The 20,865-nt window shown below is 57.9% G+C and overlaps 1 protein-coding gene across 4 annotated transcripts in view; it reads left to right on the top strand.

The window, feature by feature from the left end:
* The first annotated feature begins 3,171 nt into the window (after positions 1–3,171).
* Positions 3,172–20,865, top strand: part of MAPK8IP3 (mitogen-activated protein kinase 8 interacting protein 3) — a 31,973-nt gene continuing 14,279 nt past the window's right edge. For 2 of the 4 annotated variants that reach the window (XM_004596611.2, XM_004596610.2), the window contains exons 1-5: positions 3,172–3,528; positions 13,288–13,408; positions 15,731–15,801; positions 15,974–16,068; positions 19,583–19,724. In XM_004596611.2, coding sequence (XP_004596668.2) covers positions 3,211–3,528; positions 13,288–13,408; positions 15,731–15,801; positions 15,974–16,068; positions 19,583–19,724 — 747 coding nt within the window. In that variant the 5' untranslated portion in view covers positions 3,172–3,210. The remainder of the gene's footprint in view (positions 3,529–13,287; positions 13,409–15,730; positions 15,802–15,973; positions 16,069–19,582; positions 19,725–20,865) is intronic. The other 2 variants (XM_004596616.2, XM_058680472.1) reach the window with 1 other exon arrangement.

A 20,865-nucleotide genomic window follows, 5' to 3' on the forward strand; every position in this document is an offset into this window, starting at 1 on the left:
CCCGTCAAACCCGCCGCCTGCTGAGCGCTTCTCAGACGTCTGAGTTCAAGAAGCTGTGCTGCTCCTTGCGAGGCGAGCATGTCTCTTATCCCCTCACAGCCCAAGGGATCATGGCGATACTCAGACTGAACCCATCTGTGAGAACATACTGCTGGCCTGTTTCTAACATTGGAGGCTGCTTCTACCTGGGTTACCTGGGCCCAGTGACCCCACAGCCCCTCTACATCTCAGTACAGATGTGATCTGTCACTGGACCTGTGGACAGGTAAGGAGGGCAGACGACTAACTGCATCTGCTCAACTTCCTGGCCCAGGCCATCCCTGGATTCAAATTCACCTCTTGAGGAAACGAGGGGCATCCCCAGGGAACGGGGCGGAGGTCGGAGGAGAGCCATGGAGGCCCGTGCTGGGTCTCAGTCTCAGAAGCCTGGAGCTGATGCTGTGGGTCAGCCTACGCTACTATGTGCAATGCCGTCATCCCTTAAGGCTGCTGGTTCAAGTCCCAGCTATTGCATTCCTGATCTGGGAAAGCAACAGATGGCCCTCATGCTTGGCCCCTGCGTTCCCGTGGGAGACGCAGATGAAGCTCCAAGCTCCAGCTGCTCAGGCCTCACTGTTGTAGCCACTTTAGGAATTTTTAGCCAGAATTAGTAGCCACTTGTGGAGTCAACAGATGGAAGAGCTCTCTCTGTAACTGCTTTTCAAGCAACAAGCAATGGTAAGAAGCCCTAAGTGATCAGTAAGGCGTTCTGATGTTTTTGATTTGGAGGACTTGTGAAGTCTGTAAATCATGTTTATGTGTCTACAAACCTCCAGGAGGCACTGAGTTCCAAGCACCGCCCCCCGAGAAGTCCTCATCACCAGTGGACAGGATGGCAGGCACTCAGAAACAGCCACCACCTGCGACATGGGTGTCGCACGCACTCATGACCTTGAGAAGCGGCAGATAACCCACAGGAAGGCCTGGAAAAGGCACGTTGCTCAGGGCCTCAGGCCAGCCCAGCTGCAGCCATTCCGAGAGTGACCCAGCAGGTGGAAAATTTCTCCCACCCTTTGTAACTCTGCCTTTCAAATAAACATACACATTTTTTAATTTTTAAAGCATAATTGAAAATGCAAGAAATGAGCACCTATCGGAAGTAGTAGAATATGAAGGCAGCTCAGAAGACTCGACGGCCGGTGCTGGCACGCAGTGAAGGCAGCTCAGAAGACTCGACGGCCGGTGCTGGCACGCAGTGAAGGAAGCTCAGAAGACACGACGGCCGGTGCTGGCACTCAGTGAAGGCAGCTCAGAAGACTCGACGGCCGGTGCTGGCACGCAGTGAAGGCAGCTCAGAAGACACGACGGCCGGTGCTGGCACGCAGTGAAGGCAGCTCAGAAGACTCGACGGCCGGTGCTGGCACGCAGTGAAGGCAGCTCAGAAGACACGACGGCCGGTGCTGGCACGCAGTGAAGGCAGCTCAGAAGACTCGACGGCCGGTGCTGGCACACAGCTGACAAGGCTGCCTCCTGTGACGCTGCCATGCCATGTGAGCTGGTTCTTGTCCCAGGTGCTCCACTTCCCATCATCTCGCTTGTGCTGGGCTTTGAAAAGTGGCAGAGGGCAACCTGCCCTCAGGAGTTTAGGTCCCTGCACCTGCCTGCCCGAGTCTGACTCAGCCCTAGACACCGCAGCTTCTTGGGGAGTGAACCAGTACATAGATGATGTCTTTCCTCCTTGGCAACTCAAATTTTTTAAGGATTTTTGAGGGGGGGCAGCGTGGTGGCCTAATGGCTGAAGTCCTCACTTTACATGTGCCAGGATCCCATATGGGCGCCGGTTCTAATCCCGGCAGCTCCACTTCCCATCCAGCTCCCTGCTTGTGGCCTGGGAAAGCAGTCGAGGACGGCCCAAAGCTTTGGGACCCTGCACCCAGAGAAAGCTCCTGGCAGGGAGCTGGGTGGGAAGTGGACCTGCAAGGATCAGAACCAGTGCCCATATGGGATCCCGGCGTGTGCAAGGCAGGAACTTTAGTCACTAGGCTGCCACGTTGGGCCTTCAAATTAATAAATCTAAAAAAATAAAATAACTGAAGTATGTCTCCTGGGCGCACTGGCTGTGAGCTGGACCCAGGCCCAGCAGCGGGAACACACCCCACGGGCTCCCAGGTGCAGATCTGTGTTTTTAAGGTTTATTTATTTTTACTACAAAGTCAGATATACAGAGAGGAGGAGAGACAGAGGAAGATCTGTCTGATGAGTCACTCCCCAAGCGTCCACACAGCTCTGGCTGTTGTGGATCCGGAGCCAGGATCCAGGAGCCTCTTCTGGGTCTCCCACACGCGGGTGCAGGGTCCCAAGGCTTTGGGCCGTCCTCGACTGCTTTCCCAGGCCACAAGCAGGGAGCTGGATGGGAAGCAGGACTGCCAGGATTAGAACTGGCGCCCATATGGGATCCTGGTGCGTTCAAGGCGAGGACTTTAGCTGCTAGGTCAAGGTGCTGGGCCCTGGTTTTATTTTGCAAGTACCTTTTGAAGCACCCCGCTGGGAGAGAACAACAGGATACTAGGAACCCCTTTGGGTGGCTTCCACACCGCGGGCTCCAGGACCCCTTAGGCCAGAGAGCACATGGCAGGGCTCCGGGCTCTCGGAGGGGGTGCCCCAGGGACACCGAGACCCCCAAGCACCCTCAGCATCCCCAGCACCCTAGGCACCTCCAGCACCCCCAGCACCCTCAGCACCCCCGAGCACCCGCAACACCTCCAGCACCCCCGACACCCCCAGCACCTCCAACACCCTCAGCACCCCCGAGCACCCGCAACACCTCCAGCACCCCCAACACCCCCAGCACCTCCAACACCCCCAGCACCCTAGGCACCTCCAGCACCCCCAGCACCCTCAGCACCCGCAACACCTCCAGCACCCCCGACACCCCCAGCACCTCCAACACCCCCAGCACCCTAGGCACCTTCAGCATCCTGACTGGTGGACCTGCCCATGTGCTTCCGGCCTGACGTCACGGCCCTGGGAGGGCGGGCCTTCCGGCGGGTGAGTGACGGGCACAGCCTCAGCAGCAGCCTCATCCTTCTGGGCAGCTGCGTCCGCCGGGCCTGCGGAACGGGCGGCCGGGCCTGAAGAGCGGGCGGCGGCGCCTGCGGAACCCCGGGCAGCCGGAGCGGGCCGGTTGCGCCGGCCGGACAGCGGGCCGCCCTGGCGGCGGCGGTGGCCGCGATGATGGAGATCCCTATGGACGAGGGCGGCGGGGTGGTGGTGTACCAGGACGACTACTGCTCGGGCTCGGTGATGTCGGAGCGTGTGTCGGGCCTGGCCGGCTCCATCTACCGCGAGTTCGAGCGGCTCATCCACTGCTACGACGAGGAGGTGGTCAAGGAGCTGATGCCGCTGGTGGTGAACGTGCTGGAAAACCTGGACTCGGTGCTCAGCGAGAACCAGGAGCACGAGGTGGAGCTGGAGCTGCTGCGCGAGGACAACGAGCAGCTGCTCACGCAGTACGAGCGCGAGAAGGCGCTGCGCAAGCAGGCCGAGGAGGTGCGTGCGCCCGGTGCGCAGGGACGGCTGCCGGGGCGGGAGGCTGCGGGCATCGCGCCTGCGGGGCGCCGTGTGGTCACCCGCCTGGCCGCTGCTGGGGGCCCCTCCCCGGCCCTCCCCGTGACCTTGGCCCGGTGGGGGCCCAGGACAGGAGGTGGTGGGCAAAGGAGTTTGTCTCCCCGCGTTTGGCTGGAGTGTCCGACTGCGAGGACTTTTGGTATTTGGGCTTTTGTGTTTTTTGTTAAGGACACGGTGTTGTATGCCTAGTTTGGTTTAAACCATGCTTTTATATAGACATGTGATATATGTGTGTGTGTGTGTGTGTGTGTGTGTGTGTATATATATATATATCCGTTATCTGACATCATTGCCACCTCTGTAGTCTGCCTGTGTGGGGGTCGCATCTGATGGGCTCCACCAGAAGTAGCTTGGCAGCTGTCAATGTAAGGGGTGTTAGAGTTCAGAGTGAACCTGGCTGTGCTGCAGGGAAAGGAACTGGCCCTGCACAGTGGAGGGGCTGGAGCAAGGTGACACGCATGCCCTGTGGGCACCGGGCCAGGATTCATACGGAACCCTGTCACCCACCTGGGCGCCCTTCCTGTCCCGCTGCCGGTCCGAGGGCAGCTCCCAGGAAGTCTGAGGCTGCCACCCCTGCCCATGTGCTGGGCTCCACCCTCTGCTGCCCCCTGGGACACCTCACTGGGCTTGCCCCTGGTCCCTAGGCAGCCAGAATGATGGAGGAGGGAGGAGAAAGTCAGAAGCGACAGCCTCCCAGCTAAGCATGGCCGCCTGGCAGCTTCACGCTGAGCCCCGCAGGCCCTTGGCCTCTGCTGTCCTCTGGCTAGCTGGGACACGTCCGCACCACCCCCAGCTGCAGCTCGCCAAGAGCCTGTGGGTGCGTGTGGTTTGCAGTGTCTCGCCCCACCCTTGCCCCACCTGATTAGAGAAGCTGCGTGGAGTTTGGGACGGGGGTACGTGGCGGGTCAGCCAGGAGGATGTGCTCGCAGAGGCCCCTGCGCCAGCCCTGGGTGATGGAGCGAGGCGAGGGCCCCTCCCGCCCACATGGACCTCCTAGCTCCTTGATGGACCAGCAGTCTTTCCCTCTCCTGTCCGGTTTGAGGGCAAAGCCACTGATACCAGGCAGGGCTCGTGACCATGTAGGTGTGTGCTGGACATGAGAGTGGTACAGAGCTGCCCAGCCAAGACCTGAGACCCTGCCCAGCCGCCCTGCTGAGAAGGTTTAGTAAGAGCTGGGGAAACCTGAGCTGGGAGCAGAGAGCCTCAAGCTGGACCTGCATCCCTGCTCCCTGTTCCAGTGAGAGGTTCTGGGCGTGCCAGCTGGCTGGTCCTTGCAACAGTGGGGTCCCACGACAGAGGCCCCTGCATCCAGCCTCTTCCCCTGTCTGGACCGCCTTGGCCACCCTGGGAAGCCAGGAGAGATGTGGCAGATCAGGTGTCCGGCTGCAGGCTGTGAGAACTGTGGGGAACTGGTGTGGTGATTGGGGCAGGGCCCCCAGGGGCTCCCTAGACAGCCCTGCCCGGCTGGCACTGGGCATGGCCACCTGCAGGATGCCACAGCATCTTTTGTCCAGGTTCTGACACAAGCCCGGTGAATGCCTTGCGGCTTTCTGCCTTGTAGCAGGAGAGGTTGGAAATGGGTGGTGGACTGGACGACCGTGCGGAGCCTGGAGAGGGGCTGGTGGCCGGCGGAATCGTGTGCTGTACTGCCCCGGCGTTCAGGAGCCCTGTCCCGGGGACTTGTGCTTGGCTTAGGTTCTCTGCAAGATGACCGTGACTGGCCAGTCATCATGGTTTGCTTTAAAATCGTCCTAACCTCGATGGAAACTGCTTGTAGCTCAGCGTGCTGCCCAAGCCACACGGCTTCTCTGTATGTTTGCTGATGACTCGGCATTCAGTGTTGTATCTGAGAAAAGCTTTATCCAAAACATTTTTTTCCTAATGAAACAGGAGTGTCCATTTTCATGGAAGAACATTTAAATACTCTTCAGCTGCAGGAGGAAGGAAAAAATATTTTTAAATTTTTAAAAAATATTTATTTTTTTATTGGAAAATCATATCTACAGAGAGAAGATTTTTCTGCCCACTGGTTCACTCCCCAGGTGGCCACAATGGCCAGAGCTGAGCCGATCCGAAGCCAGGAGCCAGGAGTCTCCTCTGGGTCTCCCATGCAAGTGCAGGGTCCCAAGGCTTTGGGCTGTCTTCAACAGCTTCGACAGGCAAGGGGTGGCAGTCCAGCCTAGCTGGCCACAGTCCCAGGTACTCCAGCCCAGGAGTCCTGGAAGGTCGGAGCCCAGGAGCAGAAGGCCTCTTCACCAGCATGGACACGGCAAGAGGCAGGAGGGCTGGGAAGACCCCCTGGAAACAAAGCCAGCCACCCTGCCCCTTCCCGTGGGCATAGAGTCCATGCCTGTGCTCAGATGGCAGAACAAAGCATTTTTTTCCATACTGAGGACTTGAAATTGTCACTTATTTTTTTTAAGCTTTATTTATTTTTGTTGCAAAATCAGCTTTTACAGAGAAAAGGAGAGACAAAGATCTTCCATCCACTGGTTCACTCCCCAAGTGGTGGTAACAGCCAGAGCTGTGCCAATCCAAAGCCAGGAGCCAGGAGCTTCTTCTGGGTCTCCCATGCGGGTGCAGGGTCCTAAGGCTTTGGGTCATCCTCCAATGCTTTCCCAGGCCACAGTAGGGAGCCGAATGGGAAGCAGGGCTGCCCGGGATTAGAAGCTCCACCCATATGGGATCCCAGAGCATGCAAGCTGAGGACTTTAGCTGCTAGGCTACTGTGCCAGGTCCAGTTGTCACTTTTTCAATTTTATTTTCAATTTTATGATACAATTCCATAGACAGAAACTGTCACATTAATTTTTTTTTACTTTCTTTTTGAAATAACGTATGAAACAGCTGCGAAAATAATACTCCTCACCCAGATTCCTGAATGGAAGCATTCTTCCGAACTGCTTCTCGCTTCCTCGCTCTGTCTGCCCCATTGTCATCGTGGTCTTGTTGTGACCTTGACTTGGGACATGCGGGATATGCCTCCACCCCGCTTCCCTGTGACCCCCTCAGCGGCCTCACCTCTGTCTCTCTGCTGCACATCCGTACGTCCCCATCTGCATTCTGCCCGAGTCCCATGCTCAGCAGCTTCCTGCCCACTCAGGGTCCCTCAGCCCCCGGGCCCCTTCTTTCCTCCTGTGCCACAGTGACCGTCATGGGTGTGTGGAGCTGAGGGAAGGCGGATGCCCGCCTGAGTAGCTGGACTCAGGTCAGGGACAACCTCCCACAGCTGCTGTTGTGTCCACCAGAGCGTCCTGATGACGGGCATGCACTCTGACCTGATGTCCAGTTCTGTCGCTGCTGCCCTGGGGGCCGGTGGAGCCCATCATGGGTGACCCTAGACCCTCAGAGGTCCACTATTTTTTTTAATATATTTATTTTTAAATAATGATTACGTTGTTGATCAGGGTGAGAAAGATCAAAGTTTAAAGAAAACTGAGTGATTCGTTGCTTCCAAATTTGTTATTTCTTTTTGTTGTTCCTGGGGGGAGGGTTGAAACAAAAGGGAAAACCACTCATGACTTTCCACACGTCCCAGTCCCCAGGGATGGGGAACTGCCCCCTCACATCAACCCAGAGTCTCTGTGTGTTCATATTCCGCGGGCTCCGTCCAAGTGGCTTGGATAGTTCTGGAATGCTGCCGATTGCACCGGTCCAAGGATGATGTCACCCCCTTGTCCATTGGCCCCAGTCACCGAGAGTTTTTGCTATCATCGTTTGTTTGGGGTTGTTGTCCAGTTAGTTCTATTCTGCTACAGCACCAAATGTGCTGCCATACAACAGGGCCTGGGTCCACTGCTCTGAAGAGCCCACTTTTTTTTTTTTTTGATTTATTTATTTTTCTTGGAAAGACAGATATACAGAGAGGAGGAGAGACAGAGAGGAAGATCTTCCGTCCAATGATTCACTTCCCAAGTGACCGCAACGGCCGGTGCTGCGCTCACCGGAAGCCAGGAGCCCAGATCCTACCTCTTCTGAGTCTCCCACATGGGTGCAGGATCCCAAGGCTTTGGGACATCCCTGACTGCTCCCTAGGCCACAAGCAGGGAGCTGGATGGGAAGTGGAGCTGCCGGGATTAGAACCGGCACCTATATGGGACCCTGGTGTGTTCAAGACCGGGACTTCGGCTGCTGACCCCGAGGAGCCCATTTTTAACAGTGCTTCATTTCAGCAAATTTCTGTTGCAATGGTTGTGTTTGGACAGTATGGCTGAGTGACCTGTGCATACGGGAAGTGGTCAATGTTTGCAGGTCACTCAGTTGCTGGCAGGAAAGGAAGGTGCTTGTGGAGGTGAGGGGCCAACACAGGGGCTCCTGTGGCTGGGCCGTCCAGGAAGCCGTGGAGAGAGAGGCCTGGTAGCCAATGGCAGCACCTGTTGTCGCACAGGTCTGAACTTTGTCCCTGGTCGGGGCTTCTCAGCATGGCCACAGGCACAGGGTCAGGCAGCCCCACACGCTTGGCCTTTGCACAACGTGGTGGGTATTTGGCAGTGCAGAACCAGGAGATGGAAGGAGGCCAGGGCTCACTCAGGCGTGTATCCCCAGAAACAGGGAGCATCCCTCCAAGGATGGGTCCACTGGGGCCTCCCTTGAGACCAGGCCAGTGCCAAGGATGGCCTCACAGTGGCCCCGGGGACCCCCACTGGGACACTGGGGCCACCCTGGATCCAGGCCAGTGACCCAAGGACGGCCTCACAGTGATCCCTGGAGACCAAGGCCCATAATACATGCATTCACATGGGGGGCTTCCACATCCTTTGCTTTTCTGGGTTGCCTTGGAGGCGTACTGACCTGTGCATCCCTGATGGGTGTCGGTGTGTGTGGCCGCCCATGCTGTAGCCCTGGCGTCGTCTGTACTGTTGTTGGCTGTGGGCCTGCAGCCACCCGTCAGTTTGTGTGGTCTGGGACTTGGTGCAGATGGGCGTGTGGTTTTGTCTGGCCTCTTGCACACCACGGGAGTGATTGTCACAGTGCCCTTCTTGCCACGTGCAGTGTCCTCTGGAGTGGCCCTCAGTCCACCCGCTGGCTGTCCTTGCGCACAGCCCTCCGGGCCAGGTTACTCTCACGGGCGTTGGAGCCGCCAGCAGGCCCAGACTGCTGGACACACTGCTGCTGAGAGGTGGGAGTCCATTTCTGGCCCTGTGCTGGGACGCGTGTATCCTAACATTACACCCTTGTCTCAGCTGGGCTGGCCTCACCAGAGGAAAGACACCTAGAGGCACCTGTTATGGGCAAGATTTGGAGGTACCGAGCTGAATATCCCCATTTTTTGTGGGTCCTCTGAGATGGGAAATTTCTGTTCTTGTAGCCAGTGGTGGCTGAGGCCAAGTCAATCCTTAGTCAGCTTTCTGGAAACCCCTCCCCACCCCAGGTGTGCCCTGGGCTCTTCTTCCTCCCAGTCCACACGGCTGACCTTTCCTTCCCCCCGCCCATGAAGAGCCAGTGGACACAGTCCTGGAGGTGTGTCTGTGTCCGTGGCCCGGAGCAGGTTTGGGCATCCATAGTACGTGACTCAGCAGACGAAGCTAGGCTTCCCGGCTGGAACGGCCCCTTGCTCAGAGGGTGCTGGTCCCTGGGGAGAGTTCTCACAGGTGAGAGATCTTACCTTCCTTTTTTTTTTTTTTAAAAAAAATACCAATTTTGGTCTCCATGAGATACACAGTTTTCTTTTTTCCCCATGTCTCCTACCTTTCCTGAGAGAGTCTGCCTTCAGCCAATTGTCAGGATTGGCTTTGGGTGAACACTGAGTCTAGTGGGCACCTTGGCTTGGCCACAGGTATGCTTGCCGACCCACTGGCACCCCATGCGCAAGAGCCCTTCTTCCACAGCCTGCCCTGTGCTGCCGACACTTATGGCCTGGCCGGGCCTCTGTGACACGGACATTAGCAGCAGTGGAGATGTCCGTGCCCCTGGGGGTCATTTCTCTGAAAGTTCCTGGTGTGTTTCTGGGAACCATGTAAAGTGACCCCTCACGGGAGGACGAGGTCTTTAGTGCTGTTGCGCTGGGTTTCCAAGGAGGCAGCCAGAGTGCATGGTTTCCTGTGGTAGCCACAGTTTCTCCTGGAGTTGGGTTAGGATTCATGGTTTCCCATGGTGGCCCTGGCTGAGGGCATGTAGAGGAGGGAGGGCTTGATGTATTCTTTTTGCGGGCCTGGCTGCTGAGACGTCCTTGGTCATGAGCTGACCAGAAGGCAGACAAGCGCCACCGTGAGAGTGTTGGCCTCATGAACGCCCTTCCCCTCCAGGATGGAATCCTGATTTCCACGATTGTTAGCTTTTAAAGATTTATTTATTTATTTGAGTGTCAGAGTTACCAAAGCAAGAGGCAGACCTTTCATCCTCTGGTTCACTCCCCAGATGGCTACAATTACCAGAGATGAGTCTGTTGAAGCCAGGACCTTTTTCTGGGTCTCCCACATGGGTGCAGGGTCCCAAGGCCTCGGGCCATCCGTGGCTGCCTTCCCAGGCCACAGGCAGGAGCTGGATGGGAAGCGGGGGCGCCTGACATGAGCCTGTTCCCTTGTGGGAAGGCATGGTGCAGGTGGCTTTACCTACTATATCAAGCTCCAACCCTGACAGATTCTTGAGATATGAAAAGAAGTCCACGTAGGTCAACAAGAAGCAGCTGGATGAAAGCGCACTCACCAGGCAGCAGTGTGTGGCCCACAGCGAAAGCTGCTGTTGCCACGGCAGCCGGGAGGCGTGCAGAGGGGCCTGTGTCCGTCCTTCAGATTGGAAGAGACATCTGGACTTCCAGGGCAGGTGCTGGGCCACACTGCTGGCGTGTGAATTGGGGTCCCCTCTGAAGAGCCAGGATGGTGGGTTTATAGGATGCCCAGCGCTTCATTGTAACAGTATTTTTTTTTTTTGTAACTGTATTCTTTTAAGGTTTATGTATTTGCTTGAAAATCAGAATTACAGAGACACAGAAATTTTCAATCCACTGGTTAACTCCCCAAATGGCCGCAGCAGCTGGAGCTGGGCAGGTCTGAAGCCAGGAGCCAGGAACTTCCTGTTGATCCAGCACAAAGGGGTCCAGTGAGTGTGCTGTTCTACACACAGTCTCAAATCCTAGCACACGCCCGTGGGCTGCGGGCGGAGCGGGCTCGGCACAGCACGCACTGGGCTGCGGGCATCGGTCCACACTGAGCTCTGCCCCGCCCCACCGCAGCCAGCTGCTCCTGCAGTCTGTGCCTGCTGCCCCAGCAGCTGAAGCCTGGTTTCAGGCCCCCAGCCCTCTTTCGACCCTGCGTTCTGCAATAACGTCCTCCCTGAAATAATGTCTTTTCTAACTAGCTGCTGCCTCGTGGTTTTTTTGTTTTGTTTTGTTTTTTTGCCTCACATTCTTTGAACTTGAAAATTCTAAAACCTGACATACTTGCCTGCTGGGCCCAGCAGCGTGGCCTAGCGGCTAAAGTCCTCGCCTTGAACGCCCCAGGATCCCATATGGGCACCGGTTCTAATCCCGGCAGCTCCACTTCCCATCCAGCTCCCTGCTTGTGGCCTGGGAAAGCAGTCGAGGATGGCCCAAAGCCTTGGGACCCTGCACCCGCGTGGGAGACCCGGAAGAGGTTCTTGGTTCCCAGCTTCGGATCGGCGCGCACCGGCCGTTGCGGCTCACTTGGGGAGTGAATCATTGGACGGAAGATCTTCCTCTCTGTCTCTCCTCTCTGTATATCTGACTTTGTAATAAAATAAATAAATCTTAAAAAAAAAAAAAAGACATACTTGCCTGCTTTCCACCTACAAACCTGCTTTCACACACACAAACCCGGGAGGTTATAGCAATTCCACTAGGTTCTCTAGATGGTAGGATTAAGGTTTCTGAAAATTACTTTTCTGAGGCTGACTCTGTGGCATAGCAAGTAAAGCCAGCACCCACAACACAGAACCCCACGTGGTCGGCGTTGGAGGCCTGGCTGTTCCACTTCCGCTGTTGCACCTAAGAAAGCCGCAGAAGATGGCCCAAGTGCCTGGGCCCTGCACCCAGCAGAAGGAAGATCTCTCTCTCTCTGACTGTCAATCCTTAGGGCAGGGCAGCAGGCGTCCTCTTAGGCCAGGAAGGTGGCCACGAGAAGGCCTGAAGCGCTGCAGAGAGGGAAGGAGGAGGGCAGGCTTCCAGGCAGCCTGTTGTACATTTGAAAGTGAAGTTTTATTTAAAAGAAAAAAAGAGAGAGAGATGGGGAGAAGACACCATATGGGAGCTCTCTCTCCTCGGTTCAGCTCTGAATTTAAGGAAAACCCTCTTTGTGCTCCAAATTCTGTTGGTTTTTTTTTTTTTTTTTTTTTGGCAACTTGACATAATTAGGGTAAAAAGGTTCAAGCGCTACAGGAAGATGGGCAAGACAATTAGTTCCGTATTGTTTCCTTCATATAGCTGATGTAAAAGGGGATTTTAAGGGAGGAGCCCCACCCAGTCTTCCACCCACCCCAGGTCCCGGATGTGGGGCACGCTCCGAGGGTCTTGATCAAGTGGTTTTGATAGTTCAACAGTTCTGAATTGCTGCCACTCTCACCACTCCAAGCATGATGAGGTCGTTGGAGAATCCACTGATTGACATAGTCCGTCATGGAGTCTCCATTTGCCCAGTTTTTCATTGCCAACATATAGCTGAGGTGGCTGATTGACTTGTTCTCTCCTCTGTCTTTCGATGGTTAGGGTTCTGAGTCAGAAAGCTGGATTGGGGGGATCCCCAAAGAAACTGTTCCAAATTGTGTTTTACCTGGAATTAAACCCACTCGTGAAGTGGCGGGGGGGATTCTTTAACGGATGGTTTTGTACTTAATATCCTCATAGGTTTCTACAGAACCTTGTGTTGTTTGTGCACGTCCCCTTGTTTTCTCGCTGCCTGACCCTCCCGCTCTCCCTCCTCTGGCTTTCCCCACCCGCGGTCCCTGGCGTGGAAGATCCCTCGTGGTTTTCAGCACAAAGCCCCTCAAAAGTTGCTGCACGAAGGCATCCCTGGGGCAGGGCAGGCCCAGCCGTGGCCAGCACAGGTCACCTGCTCCTGAGTACAAACAGGTGTCTGCTGTCTGCATTCCGAGCCTGGCTCTCGCAGCCCCCCGAGCCGGGGGTCCACCGTTGGGGGTTGTGTTCCTGTCTGCGTCCAGAGCCTGCCTCACCTCTCTGCTTTTTGGTGCTCTTCCTGGTCTCCCTGTTAGTGCAGTGGGGCGCTGACAGCCCAGGCTGCTTCGGGAATCCCACTGTGCTATCTGGGTTCAGGCCTTACGGGCTCAAACGTTTTTTGTTTTTTGCTTGTTTGTTTTAATCCTACCTGACGTGACAATGTTGTCCAGAAAGATACCCTGTGAGGTCATGGAAACACTCAGACAAGTCCTTTGTCTTCTTTTAGGGACCAGGAGCCTGAGCGCATGGTCTTGTAAACACGTCTAGGGCTGTCCCTGGGTCCCTGGCAAGGCAGGAGGGATGTGAGCGAGCACTGCGGCAGGTGTGGGTCCCCACAGAGTGGGGGTGCTGTGCACCTGCCCGGCTCCCGTGGTGGCCCCAGCCAATGAAGAGGTCCTCTCCAGGCCAGTGTGCACTGGGGTGTGTCCAAAGAGGGTGGCAGGCACTGGAGAAGGGTGGAAAGTAGGATTCTGGCACAGCCTCGCCCCTGGCCAGCGCAGAGCCTCAGCAGCTCTCACTGACTGCACCTGCGCTTCTCTGTCTCCTCTGCCCAGAAATTCATCGAGTTTGAGGACGCCTTGGAGCAAGAGAAGAAGGAGCTGCGGACACAGGTGGAGCACTACGAACTCCAGACCCGGCAGCTGGAGCTGAAAGCCAAGAACTATGCAGATCAGAGTAAGGGGCGGCGGAGGCCGGGTCTGGGCTGTGAGGATCAGACTAACGGGCGGCGGAGGCGGGAAGTGCCCATAGCCAGGGCTGGCTCAGGCAGAAGCCAGGAGCCTGGAACTCCATCCAGGTCTCCTGTCTGGGGCAGCAGCCCAGGTGCCTGGGACGTGGCCTGCTGCCTCCTGGGTTGTACGTGGACATTCATCACAAGCCGGCACTCAGTGTTGGAACATCTTATGCTCTGACCCTGCAGCGGTCCCCCAGTCCTGGCGTCCTCAGAGCAGAGCTGCCTGGGTGCTCTGGTGTCTACCTGCTCAGGGCTGCGGAGCCCTTGGTCTCTGCTGAGCCGATGGCTGCATCCTGAGGGAGCTGGCTCTAGGGTGGAAAACTTGCAAAGCTGCGCCGCATATGGACGCCGGTTCAAGTCCCAGCTGCTGCACTTCCCATTAGTCCTTGCTAATGGTGTGAGAAAGCAGTGGCCCAGGTCGCTGGCCCCGTTACTTCTGGCTTTCATCCAGCCCAGCGCCAGCTGGGGTAGCGGTTTGCGGAGTAAACCAAGAAATGGAAGAGCGCTTGCTCTCTCTGAAACTCTGACACTTAAGTAAATAAATCGATAGTAAAAAATAAATCAAAAATAAGACTTTCATTTCCTTCCCCAGCTTTGCGCGGAATGGTTTTTATGTTTATTTAAGATTTATTTTTTTTTATTGGAAATGGCGGATTTATAGAGAGAAGGAAAGAGAAGAGAGGACAAGATCTTCCATCCACTGATTCACTCCCCAAATGGCCAAGTTGCCTGGCATTGAAGCCAGGAGCCAGAAGCCTCTTCCAAGTCTCCCACATGGGTACAGGAGTCCAAGCACTTGGGCATCTCAGCCCACAAGCAGGGAGCTAGGTCAGAACTGGAGCAGCTGGGACTTGAACCAGCACCCGTGTGGAATGCCGGTGCTTGAAGGTGGAGGGTTAGCCTGTGAGCCACAGTGCTTGCTCCTTCCCTTTTTTTTTTCTTCTTTTTCTAAGAGGCCTTTTGGGGCCACTCCCCAAAGCCAGAATCTTCGTTTATTATCATTATCTTTACTGTTAAGAGTTAATTCACATGTTTTGCCCAGTTGCCTGTGAGGGCAGGTGCCTTCATTGCTCTGAGAAGTTGGGATCAGGTCGGGAAGGAGAGCTGGTTTGGCGTGTCAGGCCTAGCCCTACCCAGACCAGGACGTAAAGCGGCCGTTCCTGGCTATGACAGGCTCGCGCGTCTGCCAGGCTCCCGGCAGCTTCCAGGGTCGCAGCACCCTGCGCCAACCCTGCGCCAACCCTGTGTCAGTTGCAGGCGCAGACAGGAAGCTCACCATGGTGGTGATGATGCAGCCTACTTTTCCTCTGGCGAGAGTGTGTTTCATGGGTGAGACCTCTTCTAGTCGGTTTCTTAGAAGGAAGTAGACTCAGATTACATGCTGAAGTTACTTGTTTGGTCAGCCCTGGGAGAGAGGGCTGGAGAGGGGTGACCCATGACACCCGAGCCCCCACCCGTGCAGTGACTGCACGTCTTCTCGCAGCAAGGATGGTACAGGCAGCCCGGCTGGCCCGGGGCAGGTCCCCGCTGCCTCTTCCTTGGGGGCCCCGCTGTGGTGGCTGCCTGCATGTCTGTGGGTACTTCTGGGCCCTCCAGGTGGGGTCAGGACCCCCCAGAGCCAGGCGGAGTGGAAGCCTCCGTGGCCACAGCAGGCACGCTGCCCAGGGCACAGAGCAGGAGATGGATTGCTCAGATGGACCTAGAGTAAAACCAGGGCAAGTGGGTCTCACCCTGGGAACAGGGCCTGAGCTGATGAAGGCACCTGTTGCCTGCGTCTGTCCCAGGATGCACCTCTCCCCTGTGACCCCCTGGGCCCTGCATTGGCAGTCTCCCTGGACAGAGCTGAGCAGAGGGGACTGTCCTGAGGCTGCAGGAGTTTCAGTGAAGGGGTTGTCAGCCCAGAGGGGAGGGGTGTGGTCGTCACTTGTCTTTCCGCTCCCAGCAGAGGTGGGGACAGGTTGCTTGTTTGGTCACATACCTCTCATCGGCCCCTCTTGCGTCACTCCCCAACACGCTCGCTCCTTCTGTCTTCAGCCCCTGTCTTGGCTTTGCCCGTGCCCCGGGAGCCCCCGCTGACTGTGGTGGAGGCTGCTGCAGGATCTTCCTCCTTCCAGGCATTCTTAGGTGGTACAGCTCATGCTGTCTGCTCCGTGATGGCCTCTGGGTGGAGTGTCACCCCCCAGCCCCCTCTGCACCAGCCTCGCAGCCTGTGTCCACATGAGGCCTGTGCAGGGGAGCAGACCGTGGTGCTGTGTGTGTTGCAGTTTCCCGGCTGGAGGAGCGGGAGTCAGAGATGAAGAAGGAGTACAACGCCCTGCACCAGCGGCACACGGAGGTGGGTCCCTGGCGGCTGCGACAGTCCAGAGGAGCCTGGCCCACGCGCATCCCAGACCACAGGCCATGAGCAGGAGGGCGGGGCACATTCCCTGCCCTGGGCCTCACGGGCTGGAGAGGGCAGGGCAAGTCTGGCGTCCGTCAGCGGCACTGACAGCCTTCCCTTCTGGCAGATGATCCAGACCTACGTAGAGCACATCGAGAGGTCCAAGATGCAGCAGCAGGTCGGGGGGAACAGCCAGACCGAGAGCAGCCTGCCAGGGCGGAGGTAGGCAGCGTGGGGACGGCCCGCGCCAGGGCGTCTGGGCAGCACAGGTGGGGCCAGCAGCCTGAGGCTCTAAGAGGGTGTGTGGAGCTGGCATGAGCCTGCTGCCCCCGCCTCCCCCAAAACACGGGCCCAGGGTCAGCGGCACAGACAGCACACCTTTATCATGGGTTCCAAGTTTGCTGGTTTGCCAGCTCCCTGGAGTGTGTCTCGTGATCAGAACCAGTATGTGGGGTCCATTCGTGGGTGTTCTCTGAGCAGAGAGGAGCCCTAGCCCGCATGCAGGCTCCCGGCAATTGGCCTCAGGCCAAGCTCGGAGGAGGCAGCTGGGAGCCCTGGGCAGGGCCCTGCAGATCGCCCAGCTCGGAGCCCATCCACCACCGGTCAGTCACCCGGATCATGTGGCCCTGCTCTTTTGTAAAGTGGATGGGCTGGACCAGGATGAGTTGTCATGGGGTTGAAGATCACAGTTCGTCCACATTCTCAGGTTATGCCTTGGACGCCTGTGGTATTGGCCAGTGTACCCGCCAGGTGGCTTTGTTAGAACACACTGACTCATGGATGGTCCCAGGGCCTGTGGGGTGTGGGTGATGCCAGTGGCCTGAGCCTGTGCTTGGCCCGAGTCCAGGCGCCAGGGCTGTTTTTACTGGAGGAGCTGAGGGGATTGCTGATGTTCCTCTGTGACCTGGCCGAAAAGTGCCAAAGGACCCCACGGGGTTGGCCCAGAGGGGACGAGAGATGACTCCCTAGGACTGGGAGGCTCTTGTCTCCCTCGGAAGGGCTACAGGCTGTGGTCGGACCCTGCAGCCCTGCCAGCTGAGGAGGGGCAGCTGTCAAGCCGAGGTGTGGCAGCCATGTTTGGCTGTTTCTGCATTGTCCCCTCCTCCCTGGCCTGTGGGTTGTGTCTGCAAATGGGCAGCTGGGGACGTGTCCAGCCCTAGATTTCCCTGTCACCTTCCCGGTGACTGTGGGCAGAGCCGTTGGCTCTGGATTTGGCCAGCGCCATGAGAAGGCATGTCAGCACCCAGGGCAGGGGGACTGGCAGGTAGGGGACCAGGCTGCAGCCTACATGAGGAAGGATCCCCAGACGAGCGGTGCAGCCTGTGTGTCGGCCCCTCCTGGGAGCCTGAAAGAGCTGGGTGCAGGACGCCTGTGGGTGCCCCGCGTGTCTCCCATAGGCACCACTGGCCCAGGTCCTGTGGACTTAGCTGAGGCTGTAGGTGCTTGAGCCCAGCTGCTGCTGTGGGCCAACCAGGTCTCTGGGTAGACCAGGCGCTGTGACCAAGGCAGAGGGCACACACCGTGGGTCCCATGATGAGGAATCTGCTGCCGACAGGCCCTAGAGTGGTCCTGAATGGCCAGGGACTGCAGCTAAGCACTGGCTCACGGAAGCTATGGAAGCAGCCACCCCTCCCCTCCTGGAAACACCTGTACCTCCCTTGTCATGGCAGCTCCCACGGAGGACTGTGTGGGGCTTCCCTCTGCCCTCTTCCCTCGGGCACCTCACGAGGTTAAGCCAGGAGCAGCTACCCACTCTGCGCAGCTCATGGCCCTGGTGCCTGACAGGGAGTGCCTGCCCTGCTCGGCTCACCACATCCCTGGGAGACCTTGTGCTTACAGGCTGACTTGGAGCTCGCCGTACGAGCTGGTTCCAGGTCGGAGTTGCTGGCCGCTTTGACCACAGGCAGCATTTTCCTGCCCTCCTCGTGTGGGTCTCCGAGTCTGTGTCTTTGGCATGAACTCAGTGCGAGGTCAACACTGATAGGACGCTGGGGCCATGCTGACAGCAGCTGAGGGCCTGAGCAGCAGCCTGTGTCTGTCTACGTGGCCACGTGTGCCGGTACCCAGGTGCCTGTGCACACGTGTGCCAGCCTGTCTGTGCAAGGTCACGCTCCTGCCACCCTGCTGCACTGTGTCCCATGTCTGTGCCTCGCAGCTTCTGCATGTGCAGCCTGTCACGTGCAAGAGAGTGCGGAGGGGTACCTGGGTGTCCCTTTGTCTGTGTGAGCTCAGGGCCAGCTGTGAGCTGGCCTGACCTCACTCTCTAATGACTGTCTTTCTGTCTTGTCTGCCCTCTGTGCTGGCCATTGTGTCTGTTGCTGCCCACAGTCCTCGCCAGTCATGGAGGAGAAGGTAACAGCGGGTGGGGCATCTGTGCACACTGCTGGTCCTCGCAGGATGGGGCGGGGCTGCCTGATGGGAAGGCTGAGGCAGGCGGCCGTGTCTGCAGGCGTGCAGTGTCCGAGCTTGGTTCTCCCACCAGCTCAGGACGTGTTCTGCTGCCAGTGTCACAGGACAGTGTCCCATGCTGAGGTGGCGGCCGGCCTCACCAAGCTGGGGGTGGGCAGCTCGCACTGTGGCCACGCCCAGCCAGCATTGTCCCGACCAGTGCAGGCCGGCAGAGGGGCTGGCCCTGGATTCCCAGCCCCGCATGGCCACTTGGGAGCTCGGCACCCAAGCCTGGTGTGTTAGTGTCACCCTGAGGGGGTGATCTCTGAGTGGATGAGGACTTGTGTCTCACAGCAGCTGTGGGGATGCACCGAGGGAACATGACGGCTGGAGTCGGCCGTGCTGCCCCTGCCGCCCCCTGCCCAAGAGGTTCAGGGTCAGGCCCTTGGGGTTTCCAAGCAGAAGTCCTAGAAGGAGCACCTGACCTCCTGGTTATGTCAGCTTCCTTGGACACAGGCCAGGAGGGCACCCAGTCCTGTGAGACAAGCGTCCTGCAGGCAACTGTCACACCAAAGCCCATGGTGACAACAGAGGCTTGAGTCCAGGAGACCAGTGTGTGCAGTCGTGAGGTGGGGTGCTCACTGGGGTGAGGCCGGGGTTGGGCACAGCAGGCATTCCCCACCATGGTGTAGCAGAGGGGCCAAGGCTGTTGAGCACCCCACTGTCACCCCACTGCACGCTGCTGCTCCTCCGGACAGACCCACCAGTCGGGCCTCAGAACTGTAGGACCCCCAGCAAGAGCTGAGCATCCTCCAGGCAGCTGCCAGGCCCCCTGGTCTGGGCTGCAGAGCAGGCAGTTTCCAGCTGACCCCCATTGGAAGGCTCTGACGGGAGGACGCTGGCTGAGTCACTGCGGCCGTGGGTATCTTCCCAGGGACTGGGCCCGCGGTGGGTGACCCTGAGCCTGCCTCTGCATGTCCAGCCTCCCAGAGGCTCCCAGGTTCTTAGCAGAGCTTCCCAAGGCCTCTGTTGGGCATTGCTGCCCCATGACAACTGGGAGGGCTGCCTGGGGGAGGAAAGCGGGGCCTTTGGGACCAGCCGACCTAATGGGGGCTCTCCCCTGCAGCTTTTCAGAGCCTCAGGGAAGTCACCGAAGATGGCAGGAAGAAGGCCAGGGGCCAGAGTTGAGGCAGGGCCCTGTGGCCGCTTGCACTCGGGCTGCTAGGCAGTGCTGCTGCAGACCCACAGCCCAGTGCCTGCTCGTGGGCGATGGTCCCCAGACACGGAGGGCTTTCTGTCGAAGCTGGCATCTGACTGCCACTTCCTTTCCCTGTGTCCCTCCCAGCAGGAAGGAGCGCCCCACCTCTCTGAGTGTCTTCCCCCTGGCCGACGGCATGGTACGTGCACCGAGGGGGGGCAAGTTCGGGCCTGCGGGGGACCACTGGCACCCGGACGACCTCAGCCAGCTACAGTCCAGCTCCAGCTACCAGGTTTGGTAGCCGTGCCGTGGAGTGAGGGTCTGCTCCCCACCCCTGGCGGCCCCACGCCCATACAAGCCAAGACCCAGTCTTTGTATCACCCTGTGGCTGCCCCTGGAACGGTGGAGACGCAGGCTGCACGGCTACCCTGTGGGCCCTGGCCCTGCACCTGTTGGTCCCGGCCAGACCCCTCTGTCCCTCAGATAGACCCAGGGTTTGAGCCTCAGACGGGGCTCTGGCCAGTGCCCCACCCCCGAGGCCCGTATTTCATCACTTCCATGGACACTTAGGTTTCTGGCTGCCAGAACACACAGCTCAGCTGGGAGCAAGCCCTGAGCAGGAGCAAGTGTGCCTAGTCCCACCTGCTCAGTCTGTGAGCCCCCCCGCCCAAGGCATGCACAGCCAGCCGGCGAGTGCACCCTGGCCCAGGCACTCACTCACGTCCTGGCCCCACACTGCCAGCTCTGGCATGTTGCCAGGTAAGTCACCTCTGTCCAGGGGTGGACAGAGACTGCGGAGGTCACAGAGGGAGGCAGAGCCTGGGGCCTGGAGGCAAAGCTGGCTGCAGGAGGTGGGGGCTGGGGCCTCGAGGGAGCCTGCCTTCTCCTGCGCTCTGCCGACTGTCCTGCTCTTGTCCAGCCGCCGCGGGAGGCTGTGGGAAAGTGACTCCTCTGCCTCGTGGGACGCCCACCCCACTCTCACTGCCCTGGGAGGGGGAAGGCAAGGCCTGCGGGCTGCCGGCACAGCCCCTGGTGTCTCTGGCGTGGGGCCTCCACTCCCGGGCTGCTGGGCCTGGGCCCGCTCTCCTCCTTGTGGCGTCCGTTCTCTTGCTGGTTTGTCCAAAGCAGTCTTTCTCTCCTTGAATCTCAGTGTTTTGTGTTTAAGCTCATAGGTGTGTTTTATTTGATTTTTTTTTGTAGTTACATTTAAGTTCTTTTTATTTCATTCTCTAGGTTTTAAAGTTTTTCTAATTTCTTAATTTTTTGTTGTTGTTTTGTTTTGTTTTTGTGTTTATGTGCTGTGTTTTCAGTGTTTTAACCAAACAGTTGTGGCTACTCACGGTGAGGGAAGACTGTGGAGAGCTTGCGCTCTCTGCACTCGGAGGCCCCCACCCCACGTTCATGTTTAGGAGGTTGGCAGGTTGGCCTGTAGG

This window comes from Ochotona princeps, chromosome 24, assembly GCF_030435755.1.
Source record: "Ochotona princeps isolate mOchPri1 chromosome 24, mOchPri1.hap1, whole genome shotgun sequence".
Classification (NCBI taxonomy): domain Eukaryota; kingdom Metazoa; phylum Chordata; class Mammalia; order Lagomorpha; family Ochotonidae; genus Ochotona; species Ochotona princeps.